Here is a 12988-nt window from a genome sequence, read left to right as displayed (position 1 = left end):
TTGCCTTCTTGGTTTTCTCTTTCTTTGGGATGTATTTTGTTGCTGCCTCCTGAACAATGTTGCGAACTTCTGTCCATAGTTCTTCCGGAACCCTATCTACTAAATCCAGTCCCTTAAATCGATCCTTAGGAATATTAGTGAGCTCATATCTAGCTGATCTGTGGGTCTTCCCTAATCTCTTTAGTCTGATCCTAAATTGTGCAAGAAGAAGTTCGTGATCTGAAATACAGTCAGCTCCAGGTCTTGTTTTTACCAACTGTATAGGTGTCTGTCACCTTTGGCTGCAAAGGATGTAGTCAATCTGATTTCGGTGTTGTCCATCTGGTGAAGTCCACGTATAAAGCTGTCTCTTAGGTTGTTGGAAGAGAGTGTTTGTTATGCAGAGTGAGTTGTCTTGGCAAAATTCTATCAGCCTATGTCCTGCTTCGTTTTGTTCTCCCAGGCCATGCTTACCTGTAATTCCAGGTCTCATTTGACTGCCCACCTTAGCATTCCAGTCTCCCGTGATGAAAATAACATCTCTTTTAGGTATGTTGTCCAGTAGGTGCTGCAGATCCTCATAGAACTGCTCTACTTCAGCTTCTTCAGCATCTGTGGTTGGGGCGTATATTTGGATCACTGTGATGTTAGATGGCTTGCCCTGAATTCGAATTGAGATCATTCCATCATTCTTTGGATTGTATCCAAGCACTGCTTTAGCCACTTTACTATTAATTATGAAGGCTACTCCATTTCTTCTGTGGTCCTCTTGTCCACAGTAGTAGATCTGGTGGTCATTTGATATGAAGTGGCCCGTTCCAGTCCACTTCAGTTCACTGACGCCCAAAATGTCTATCTTTAATCTTGACATCTCACCAATAACCACATCCAATTTGCCCTGGCTCATAGACCTTACATTCCAGGTTCCAATGGTCTGTTGATCCTTAGAACATCGGATTCACCGTTCACCACCGGCACCGTCGGCCGCTAGCCGTCCTTTCGGTTTTGAGCTAGTTGCATCATCACATCTGGGGCTAATTGAACTCATCCTCTGTTCCACCCCAGTAGCATTTTGACCATCTTCCAACCTGGGGGTCTCATCTTCCGATGGTCTACCGACATATCTCTGGTTGTACTGATCCATTTAGTTTTCACGGCAAGAATACTGGGGTGGGTTGCCATTACCTTCCCCAGGGATCGCATTTAGTCTGACCTCTCTGTCATGACCTTCCCGTCTTGGGTGGCCCTTCACGGTTTAGCTCATGGCATCATTGAGGTGCTCAAGCTCCAGCACCACGGCAGGTAACGATCCTTTGCTGAAGGTAAGCCACAAGGCACCAGGTAATTAGCACTGGCAGAGTCAAAAGGTCAGGCATCAATTGTTCTCAGGCTAAAATGTGAAGAGATCAAAAGGTTAAGTATTGGACGACCATATAAGGGAAGTTGCCTTTTGAAACTTGCTTGGTTGCTTGCATTTTGAAACCAGCCTGCCAGCCTGCTCAGCCATGACAGTGAGACTGTAACTATGCTTTTGTATATAGAAGATTTTTGAGCACTTCCAGAGATCTGGAAGAAGAATTGTTTATATTCTCTGTTTGCTTGAATACAGCTATATTTCCTCTAATGCCTGGTGTCATTACTCGTCTCTCGTGCCAAACGCTTTCTGGCACTCTGCACATGCACCAGAACACACACACCAACAAGGCAGCCTCCAAATTCCATAGATAGATAGATCCAGCTACATATCCTTGGGCACAAATGCAGGAGGCCAAGAAGACCAGGCATTTGTGCCAAAGGACAGGCCTGCTTCATGTCAGAGAAGACATGAAAACCTTAGTGGGGGTGTTTTTGGCCTCCTACCTGGTGCTCCGACTCAGATGCAGACCCAGTTAGAAACCTTGCCTGCATGAGCAATTACCTAATCCTTCCACTAAATCAGTTTCTCAACCTTGGCAACTTTAAGATATGTGGACTTCAGCTCCCAGAATTCGCCAGCCATGCTGGCTGGGGAATTCTGGAAGCTGAAGTCTACATATCTTAAAGTTGCCAAGGTTGAGAAACACTGCACTAAATATTTCCTGGGTTTTGCCTTCAAAACAGCTGCCCTCTCAGCTTTTCTGACTTCTGCTGTCTAGGAAAGCTATTAAGCCAATGGAGCTGGTAAGTAGACAAAGACAGCCTAATTCCTGGCACTTGACACTCCCAATATGAATAAGTGGTTCAGAGCTTATTTAGTCAGCACTATTTTTTTCCCAGCTTTCTGGAATGTGTCCAGCAAGGAGAGAGAGACTGGAAATTGTCCTAACTATCCCTCCTAACTGTCTCATCTCCAGGTGACCATGCTTTGGAAGACTGGGTGTTCAGGACTCTTGCCTATGTTATTCCTGAACTATGGGGGTGTCCAAGGGACTGGCCTCCATACTTCTCTAATTGCCAGATAGAAAATGTCTATTGCATTTTCCTCTACTGGTTCTTATTCACTCTGATGAAAGAACATTTGCTTTATAGAGAAAATAATTTCTAGTGGGTAGCGTTCTTTCACTTAATTAGGATGGAGCCAAGAATTCTGTATGTGTGTGTACAAGTAGTCCTTGCTTAACAACCATTCATTTAGCGATGGTTTGGACTTACAACGGTGCTGGAAAAACCAACTTACAGCTGGTCCTCACACTTACAACAGTTGCATCATCCCCATGGTCATGTGATCACAATTCGGGTGCTTGGCAACCAGTTCACATTTACAACTGTTGCAGCATCCTGCGGTATGTGATCACCAGCAAAATCAATTTTGCTTAATGACCACATGGTTCACTTAATAATCATGTGATCCGCTTAATGACCACGGCAAAAAAGGTCTTAAAATCGTTAAGTGAGGATTACCGCCCAGAGTCCCTCTTTGGGGGGAGATAGGCAGTGATGAAATTTGATAAATTACCTGCATGTTCATGACCGTCTTTCATTCTACATTCCACTCTCCTTTGGTCTGCAACCATCCTGGGCTTCCCCACATTTTCACTAAACCCCAAGAGAGGACCTCATGAAGGTACTCTTTCCATAGGACTTCAGGAGTAATGCTGCTAAGGAGGAGCCCTCTCCATCAGAAAAAGCCTCCTTCCCCTGGAGAAATTACCAATCCAATTATTCTTCCCAGAAATTTCCAAAGGCCCTTTGTGCCCAGATCTAACATCTGTACTAGCGGTAGAGTAGATGCTCAAAGACCCCACTGGGCTGCTGGACATCTCTCTGGGGTTCTTGAGTTCCCACCTTAAAAAAATGGTTGGAAATTACAACCTGGCCCTGAAGGAGGAAACATATTTCCAAACTCAAGCAGGCTTACTTTGATGCAAGTATCGTTTCCTGCGCCTCTTCCTGGCTTTCCCTCCTGAGAACAGGGCATCCATGCGCTCCTTCCATGCTGTGTGGCTCTCTGCATCGTTGACGCCACAGCGAGGGAGACTCATGTGACGGAGAGTGACAGTATCCAGGGTGCCACTGAGGGGCAGGTGAGAGATCCACTGAAATTCCCTGGAAGAGCAAAGGAAGTGGGGAGGACCCTGCATGATGCTCCTTGGTTTAAACCAGTGTTTTTCAACCTTGGCAACTTTAAGATGTATGGACCTCAACTCCCAGAATTCCGCAGCCTGCATGGCTGGCTGGGGAATTCTGGGAGTTGCGGTCCATACGTCTTAATGTTACCGAGGTTGAGAAACAGTGATCTAGGCCTTGGTTTTGCATGCAAGCATCTCCCACTATAGCCCTATGAAACTTGATGCTGGTAGCAGGGGAAGGAAATAAAGGATTTTAAAAAGAAAGCAACCCAGAGGGAGTGCTGGAAGATGGCCCAAGGCCAGAAGGCAGCAATGGCATTTGAGGAATCTACCAGCTGGGCCAAAACTGCTGCATTTGTAGAGTTCTTATTCTCCAAAGGAAACCAGGTCCATACAAGGGAAACCACTGAGGGGAACCCAGTGCCAATGAAAGCTGGCCAGCTGCATGGTCTAAGCTAGCAACAGATTGAATAGAAATGCATGGGATTTAGGGATCAACTAGATACTGAGTGGAGATGGAAGGCTGGAAAAGAAGAGAGTCACAGACTTACTTTATGGCATCTGAGAATCCTGCTGGGTCTGGTCCTTGGTGCGCAGACTCAAAATAGCCATATTTCTCCAGAAACCTCTAAAATCAAATCCAAATCCAAAAGGGAGTAAAAACATGGTTATGCCACCTGGCCTGGGATGGGAGGGGCAATAGCTATTCATAGGGGTGGTTGGTCCTGTAAGGGTGCCAGGTTGAGATCTTATTTCCCATCTTGAATTTTGTATTTTATATTCTGTATTTGTACTTGTATCTATATGCTTTTATATTTATAGTTATACAGACTGCTTTTAGTGATCTGCCATTTTTATTCTTTGTAGGCCGCCCAGAGTCACTGTGCACAAGATGGGCAGTGGAGAAATTTATTAAATAAATAAATCGCTGAGATGCTAGACGTTGTATGAAAAAAAAAAAACCACACACAACACCCCGGCATTCATACTTCTATTATTTCCTTGTGAGCCCAACCTTTCTATCCAGTGTGTATGCAAAGCCTTTACACACATTTGATTCTGGACATTCTTGGTCAGTTTTAGAAATTGTTGGTAGCTCCCAAATCTCTTTTAAATGCTGTACCCAACCTCAAAGAATATCCCCTGTAGCTCCATGCCTCCCAGAATGATAACATCACATCAATCTCCATTTGTGCCTGCCAAGAAGCAATTTAATTCCCAGTTGCAAGCTTTGTCTTGCAGTTATTATATCTGCCAGCCAAACTTCTTCATTCCAAAGTTTGTGTCTCTATCAGCTCTGCTTTTCCTGGCACTCCCTTTCCCTTATCAGCTTTGATTCCTAAAACAAATTCATCCCAGAAAGAGCAGAACAAAAGAGCACAGGCAGAGAACTTCCTTTTTCAGCCACATAATTTCTCCAGAGACCAGATAATCATCAGAGACACTACAACTACGCAAGATCTGATAATACAATATCTGTTATAGGTACAGTGACCCTATTTTCTTGGAAAAAATAAAAGACAAACCTGAAAAAGGAGCAAATCTGAAAGAGGTTCATAAGGTTAAAAAATCTTAATTATGTCTATAACTTTGCTTTACAAAGGAAAATGCAAGAGCAATACCAAGAAAAACTTCACAGAAATGCATATTCTAATAAAAATATCTAAAATCAAACAGTATATGTAAATTTATTTTAAAAAGACAATTCAATTTCCATACTTTTTGCATGAATGTGAAAGACTGTGCATTAAATGGTACCATTTGTACGGTAAAAGTTAAATAACCACAATAAAGGACAAAAGTGAGTTTTTGAAACATAAATCTAAAGGACAGCTTTCTAAGATAAAGGACAGTCCTTTATAAAAAAGGACGCATGGTCACTGTGGTTACAGGGCATCCTTAGAGGGGGGGGGGAAAGGTTCAAAATGTTAGGGAGATAAAATAATTGGTTGCTGCTGTTAATTTAAACTTTGTGAAAGAATTTAGACTAATGACCAATCCCTTTTTTTTAATATGATATGAAATCAAAGCTGTGGGAAGATTCTGCAATGCCCAAGTTTTGTTACACTGTTTTTACCTTGCTGTTAAGCATTGTCAGCCACCCAGAGTCATATATTTGAGATGGACAGCCCTATAAATGGAATAAATAAATAAATAAATACAGCTCTGCATATGAGCTATTACTATGTCAAATAGAGAGATACGCAAACACCAAGAACTCCATGCAGGGAATTTCTAGTGATGCCCTTCAAAAGACACGGTGGACTTATTTCATCTTTCCCAACTTTGTGCATTTTCTTTGATGAGCAAAATAAAAACTAAATCAGAGAAAGCGGGGGAGGGGGAATACAGTGGGGAGGGGGAGATTTCCAAATGGAAGATACTAGTTTCTGTCTTCATCAGAAAATTTAATGTATGAAATAGCGAAACTCCATAATAAAAAAACCTAATCTCTTTGCTTGCAGGATTGTGTTCAAAATACCCTTTTCAAAGCTAAAAAAAGGATCAAAGCCTCCTACCAGAGTTTTCTCAACTGGCTTGGTTTTTAAATGTAGTTTGCCAGTTAGGAAAAATCCACGGACAGGACCATATGTGGTCATTGAAGGCTAATGACTTCACCAATGACTTTTGGTGACACAGCATACTTAACCTGATTATTAACTCATTTTCTGAGTTTGTGCTGTGGATTCTTTCTCCTTTTCCACACCTGTGGGAAGCTGCAATAGGGCAGCTTCCATGATGGTCAACTTCTCTCATGAAAATACTGTAAGAGCATTTTCACATGTGGATTCTATGCCAGTTCGAAAGGAGCTTGCAAGCTCTGTATTCCCATGACATCAGCAGTGTTGGAGAACTGAACTTATCTATCTCAGACTCAGTTGTGGTAGAGGTGAAATTGCTGCAACACTTCTTTTTAAGGCAATGTGACTCCATTTCTCCATTGAAGGGAACTTGACCTTGCCTTTCCTTCTAGCTCTTGAGCTTCAAGTTTTGGGAGAGAAATGCTAGCTTGATGGCTTTGCAGCTCCTTCCCAGGAGCCCAGACATACAGGTAGTTCTCACAACCATTCATGTAGTGATGGTTCGGACTTGCGACGGTGCTGAAAAAAAATGACTTGTGACTGGTCCTCACACGACCATCACAGTGTCCCCATGGTCATGTGATCATGATTTTGGCACTTGGCAACTGGTTTGCATTTATGACTGTTGCAGTGTCCTGTGATCCCATGATTGCCATTTTTGAGCTTCCCGGCCAGCTTTTGGCAAGCAAAATTAATGGGGAACCACATGATTCGCTTAACGACCACGTGGTTTGCTTAATGCCCATGGTGATTTGCTTAACAATTGCCACAAAAAAGGTTGTAAAATCAGTTTGGATTTGGTTCATGACTGCTTCACTTAGCAACCAAAATTTCAGTCCCAATTGTGGTTGTTAAGCAAGGACTACCTGTAGGTATAAAATGACATGAGTTTTGTCAATTTCATCCTTCTTTTCAGCACAGCAGAAAGTGCCAAATTACAGGTGCCTCCCCATACACATTTTCCTTCGCTCCCTTTTGTGTGGAATGAGAGAGAGAGAATTTTGGCTGCTGCATAAACAGCAACACCTTGGGAAGGCAGTGACTTTTGTTCCATGTTTTCAGCTTTTCTGAGCAGAAGGGAAAGCTATCAAAACCACCATCAAATGCTTCTAAAGAGTTTGGAGAGTAAACAACGATAGCCGTATGAAGGGGCCTGAAAAACACTGAAAGAGGAGGAGAAAAAATGCCATTTTCATAGACCCTGAAGTGCAGAGAGGAACTAGTGTTACTGACACTCTATTCCTGTCAATTTCAAAGTGAAATTGACAAGGCTTTTGCCACTTTGTCAATTTCCCTGGGATCCAGAACAAGGGATGAGAGGAGATGGGAGCCAAATAGAACACACAGTTAATTCTGTTTCCCTCCCCCTTTTCTTTCCTTCCTGGAATGGTTACAGGAGACAATAGGGATGGATGGAGGGATGGATATAACAGGGGCAGGCAACTGGTGTGCTTGTATAATTTGTCAAAAGATGTGTTTGTACAGTATGTGTATGACTTTGAGTCAATGTTGACTCCTGGCGACTGCCTGGACTGTTGTACAACAACAAAATTGTAAACCGGAGGATTTCCCTTCATCTTTGCAATGTGAAAACAGCTGATGAGGATTCCTTCCGCCAGGGAAGCTAGTTATACAAATTCATCAGCATTTCAGGAAATTGCTACAAGATCACCATGGACACAACTGTAATGATGTCGAGAAATTACTAATAACAATGGTGACCACTAGCAGATTTGTATCATTATGGGAAACTATAAACAGTGCTAGGAAGCCATTTTCCTGACTGGTAATTAGCAGACTTCCATGTGTAGCTTCAGCTGTAATTGGGAGGAAAGCGCAAAAGATCCTTGTAGAAAATCAAGGTATTATTTTATTGGAATCATGCATATGCATGCAAGAGACAGTGTGGTGTAATGGTTAAGGTTCTGTTAGCAGGGAGACCCAGGTTTTAGTCCTCCCTTAGACATAGAAGCTGACTGGGTGACTTTGAGCCATTCACTCTCTCCCAGCTCCAGACTGGAAAGTCAAAAAACATCTTTCTGCCAACCTGCATTGGACCAGCATAGTAGGGTCTTCCAAAGAAAAGGCCCTCATCCTGCAATGGATTTGGCTGATTATTATTTTTTTATATGTAGGTATATGTGTGTGCATAAAGATAGAGAGAGAGAGAGAGAGAGAGAGATAGCCCATTCAATCGTGTACAATTCTTGGAGACTGCCTGGACAAGTCCTTGCGGTTTTCTTGGTAAGGTTTTTCAGAAGTGATTTGCCATTGCCCCCTTCCTAGGGCTGAGAGAGAGTGACTGGCCTAAAGTCACCCACCTGGCTTTGTGGCCAAGGTGGAACTAGAACTCACGGTCTCCCGGTTTCTAGCCTGATGCCTTAACCCCTACACCAAACTGATTCTCAATTATATATTAATTATTCTATTATTTTTATCTCTCCCCCACTTTCCCACAGCACAGATTTTCTCTATTTTGTAAGCAGAGCTGAAAGGCTATATGTACATCTTGACAGAAATACAAATAAAATAACTGCATTGTGCAGCCACAGCATCGAATTTAATCAGGGGGAGAGGAATGTCCAGGCTGAGCCACAGAAACAGCGAAGTCACTATAGAGAGAAAATGGCACTGTTCTTCTTCAGATGATTTATAAAGAATCATTATATTTAACAGAAGTAGGCAGAAGAGTTCAAAGCAATCATGAAAGGAATTTAAATGAGGTGTGTGATATTAAGCCTATACAGGCTAAAAAATAAACTTTTCAAGGAGTGAAGTCGATCTAGCTTTAATTGGGAACGTCTGCTTTTGTAAGGCTGGGAAAGAGACCAAATGTGTTTATAAAACATACACTGAGTTCCCCTCTCTTTCTGCACACCAGTTCCAAATTGGAACATTCATGACGCTCATCAGAAAAAAAATAATGCTATAAGCTGGTCAGATAACATCAGGATTAAAGGCTGCCTCATAAGGCAATTCAAACCAGGGCACTCAACTCTGCTTCAAAACAGCTTTTTTAGCAGCTCTACTCTTGACCCTGAAGCCATAAGCAACTGGCTGCCAAGTGTCGATAAAGGGGGACAGATTCCCCCCCCCTCATTTCCCCAAGGAGGAAATTCCATTTTCTATAGAATATTCTGAAGCAGCAGGAAGTAAACAACTGAGCATCATGGGAAAACACACTGTAAAACATGCCCTATAGGGATACCTCTCTCACTTGTTCTATGCAACGGGGAGGGAAAGAGAAAGGAAACACTCACAAACGCAGGCAACCCACTCGCCTCATTAATTTCTCTCTGCGCTTAAGACCAGAGGCTGCCCCCAGAAAGCCACAAATCAAGGCCTGTCAAGACTGACTTCTGTGTGGATGACAAGTAGCCCCACGAGGACCAGAATTTTAGAAAGGGCGGGAGAGAGAAGCTTTGTTCCCTCCAGTCAGCGGAGGAGCAAGAATTGGACTGCACGTTCTTGTTAGGACATGCAATAGCAATGCCAAAGAAACAGGGCTGGGAAATACATTCTAAGCAGCTGCTCTTTGCAATTGGGAGGGGTGCTCCAGAGACTGGGCCCCAAGGCTTAAGAAAGGGGAAAGGGGGCCAAGGGGTGGCAAATGACAAAACAGTGCACTGTCATGATGCAAGGTCCACCCCTTTTTCACCCGTGCTGTAATGTTGCAAGCATGTGCAGAAGTGGGAAAGCTTGCATTGCATTGGCACGGCGCTAGTTTTGTCATTTCAACAAAAGCCTCGGGTCCTGCGGACACATCTGCAGGGTCTATTCCACCGGTAGATAAGCTGCCTCAGGCAGGGCTGTAACTAGGGTCTGTGTCACCCAGGGCAAACATGGATTCTGCACCCAATTTGGTGCCCCTCGCAGCGCTCATTTTGGCGCCTCCCCCCAGCACAGCACCCAGGGCACATGCCCCGCTTGCCCTCCCCTATTTGCAGCCCTGGCCTCAGATGGCAGATTCTTTGGCAACTGTCTCAAAGCAAAAGCACGTCTTTTCCCAGCACCATTTTCCCAGAGTTTCTTTTTTTATTGAAGGGAATAGATGGAGTTACAAGACTTCCAGCAACTGAACTCTTTTCACTTTAGAGCCAATATCTCCCCATGTAGATAGTAGTAGAGACTTTCTGATTTTCTTCCAAACAGCTTTCCCACAGCAGATGTCTTCACTGGTAATAGGAAATCTTGCAGCTGATTGTTTACATAATAGTCTCCTGCATTCTTATCAGTCTGGGAACCAACTATTATACTGATGCTGAAGAGCGGAGAAGAGTGACAAAAGAGTGGGAACATGGAGTTGTTTGTTCTGTAACACAGCCTGTCTCCCCAGGCTGGGGAATTCTGGGAATTGAAGTCCACACATCTTAAAGTTGCCAAGGTTGAGAAACACTGCCCTAAGTTGTCCTAATTTCACTGCTTGTCTGGCTTCTTTTCCAGCTGAATCCTATATGCCAGCCCATGCCATGACTTCCATAGCCACTGGTCTAGTCAGACAGATGTGGTAGGTGACTTCCATAGCCACTGGTCTAGTCAGACAGATGTGGTAGGTGACTTCCATAGCCACTGGTACTTAACTTCTTATCTTAATCCAGATGCTTATTCCCCCTGCCCAATGAATGCCTTCATTTTAGTCAGGACTTAGCCACAAAGCCCTTCTCAATTCCAAAATTCACATACAGGTAGTATAGTTAGTAAAGAAGATTACCTTGATGGAGGTATGCAGGAGGCAAAAGGGGCTGAGACATTTGTTAAGTCCAGAACAGCCAGATAACATTCAGAATCAGCTCAGACAGAGGCCTCCTAATTCACTGAACTATAAGGAGGAGGAGGAGGTACAGCATAGTCAGAATTGCAAGATTTTGTTATTATAACCAATCTCAATAAAAGAAGCTTTAGCCTTCCTGTGGAGTTGATTTCATGGTCTGGCCTATCTAGTGGGGCTGACATCCTTATTTATGAAGAACCACGCTTCCATGCTTCTTTTGAGATATGTTCCCCCTGAATGAATCTTCCAACAGTTTATATTAGGGGAATATTCCAGGAACCATGTCTTGTTTACAAAACTGTATAAAGTATCATGTATACTGAGCAGAACCGCCTCTATCAGAATACAGCAAATGCAACAGGGAACTGCTTTGGGCTGTCATAAATGGACAAAAGAAAATTTGCTCTTCAATCTGTTATGATATTTTGAAGTTAAGGATTAGGAGAATTTTCAGACTGAGATCCAAAGATAATTTTACCAGCCTTGGCTCAATTGAAATATACAGAACAGCCCAGATTATCAACCGGCTAACTGAGCCCCTGCTCTGAAAATCCAAAGCTTGAGAATTGTTAGGAGATTCTGTTTAAAATTTCAGCAAAAGGGGGATGCCTCTCCCTCACTTGAGGTGCTCAGGCAGAGACCAGCTATCTGTTAGAAGAACTTCAGCTCTAGATTTGCTGCACTGAATAGATGGCTGGCTTGGTCCTCATCAATGCTGAATTCTAGGTGTCCTGAGGCAACTTAAAGGCATATTTTAATCTCAATTCCATGATAGAATGTAGACATGGGGAAAATACTTGGAATGATACAGCAACAACATGAAACAAATACAATCCATGGCAGTTGGGGCCAATGTTAAGCCAGCCTTCTCTAAATTGGTGCTCTCTAAATGTGTTGGACTACAACTCCTATCATTCCCAGCCAGCAATGCTGTCTTAGGTGTAGGTGATGGGAGTTGAACAGCCAACTGCAACCTCTCACCTGGCAGATGTGCTGAGACTGAAATGCACACATGGCCCACATAAAAAGGGAATAGGGCTTTCAGTTGGCGGTTGTGGCTGCCATCTTGGTTTTTTTGACACACCTCCTCCCACAGATGCCTCTGTGCAGTCCCAGCTTTGGCCATAAGTTGGGAGGGGTGCCTTTGAGTCAGCCCTGTAGTTTTCTTGGCAAGGTTTTTCGGAAGTGATTTGCCATTGCCTGCTTCCTAGGGCTGAGGGAGGGGGACTGGCCCAGGGTCACCCAGCTGGCTTCATGGCTCAGGTGGGACTAGAACTCAAAGTCTTCCGGTTTCTAGCCCGATGCCTTAACCCAGTGTTTCTAGGCCTTGGCAACTTTAAGACCTGTGGACTTCATGGCTGGCTGGGGAATTCTGGGAGATGAAGTCCACACGTCTTAAAGTTGCCCAGGTTGTGAAACACTGCCTTAACCACTACACCAACTGGCCACAGTCTGGGTACCAGTTTAAATGGCTTTAAAAGGATTTAGGAAAAGTCATGGCAAAGAATAGTCCTACTAACAATTATTTAGGTAGACTGTTAACAGAGCCTCCCTCCACGAAGGAAGCATATCTGACATCAGGAACACACCACTGGGGAGAGCCAGCCTGGGGCTCCAAACTAGCTTAATTTCGAGTTCCATATTCTCTAGGGAGGAGGAGACTCAGACCCATACATCTGGAAAACTTCGGTACAGTAACAATGGCATTGTCTGCCTTTAGAATCACAGCCTCACCCAAGTAACTTTCAATCCTCCTTCACTCTTTATGGTAAAAGCCGCCGCTTAGCTGGTCTCGTTCCTAAGGGGCGGTAGGCCGAAATCTAATGCGGACCGTGTCTCTGGGCATGTACAAAGAGCTCTCTCCCGTCCCGGCCGACTAACCCCTGCTCGGTCCCGAGCCCCAGCATCCACTGGGCCCGCCCGCCCGCCCGCCTGCCTCACCTGGGCCGCTCCCGGCTGGCTTCTTCCGCGGGCGCCGGAGCTCGGCTGGGCGAAGAGAAGCCCGAGCAGCGCCGCGATCAGGACAGCAGCCGCGGCCATCGCCTCGCTGCCGCTCCGCCTCCCGTCCCGCCGAGAGCTGATCGACGCAGCCGGGAAGCCCAGCCGCG

At 44.3% G+C, this 12988-nt stretch overlaps 1 protein-coding gene across 2 annotated transcripts in view; it reads right to left on the bottom strand.

Moving 5' to 3' along the window:
• MMP28 (matrix metallopeptidase 28) overlaps positions 1 to 12988 on the bottom strand; it is a 31050-nt gene extending 18062 nt beyond the window's left edge. The window contains exons 1-3 of one of the 2 annotated variants that reach the window (XM_063298333.1): positions 12822 to 12988; positions 4079 to 4155; positions 3317 to 3504 (exon numbers count right to left, since the gene is read on the bottom strand). In XM_063298333.1, the coding sequence (XP_063154403.1) occupies positions 3317 to 3504; positions 4079 to 4155; positions 12822 to 12920 (364 nt within the window). In that variant the 5' untranslated portion in view covers positions 12921 to 12988. Of the gene's footprint in view, positions 1 to 3316; positions 3505 to 4078; positions 4156 to 4516; positions 5072 to 12821 lie in introns of those variants that run through there. The other variant, XM_063298342.1, reaches the window with a different exon arrangement.

The sequence above is a fragment of the Candoia aspera genome, chromosome 1, assembly GCF_035149785.1.
Source record: "Candoia aspera isolate rCanAsp1 chromosome 1, rCanAsp1.hap2, whole genome shotgun sequence".
Classification (NCBI taxonomy): Eukaryota; Metazoa; Chordata; class Lepidosauria; order Squamata; family Boidae; genus Candoia; species Candoia aspera.
Note: the sequence above shows the minus strand (reverse complement) of the source record. Positions and strands in the feature narration are given on the sequence as shown.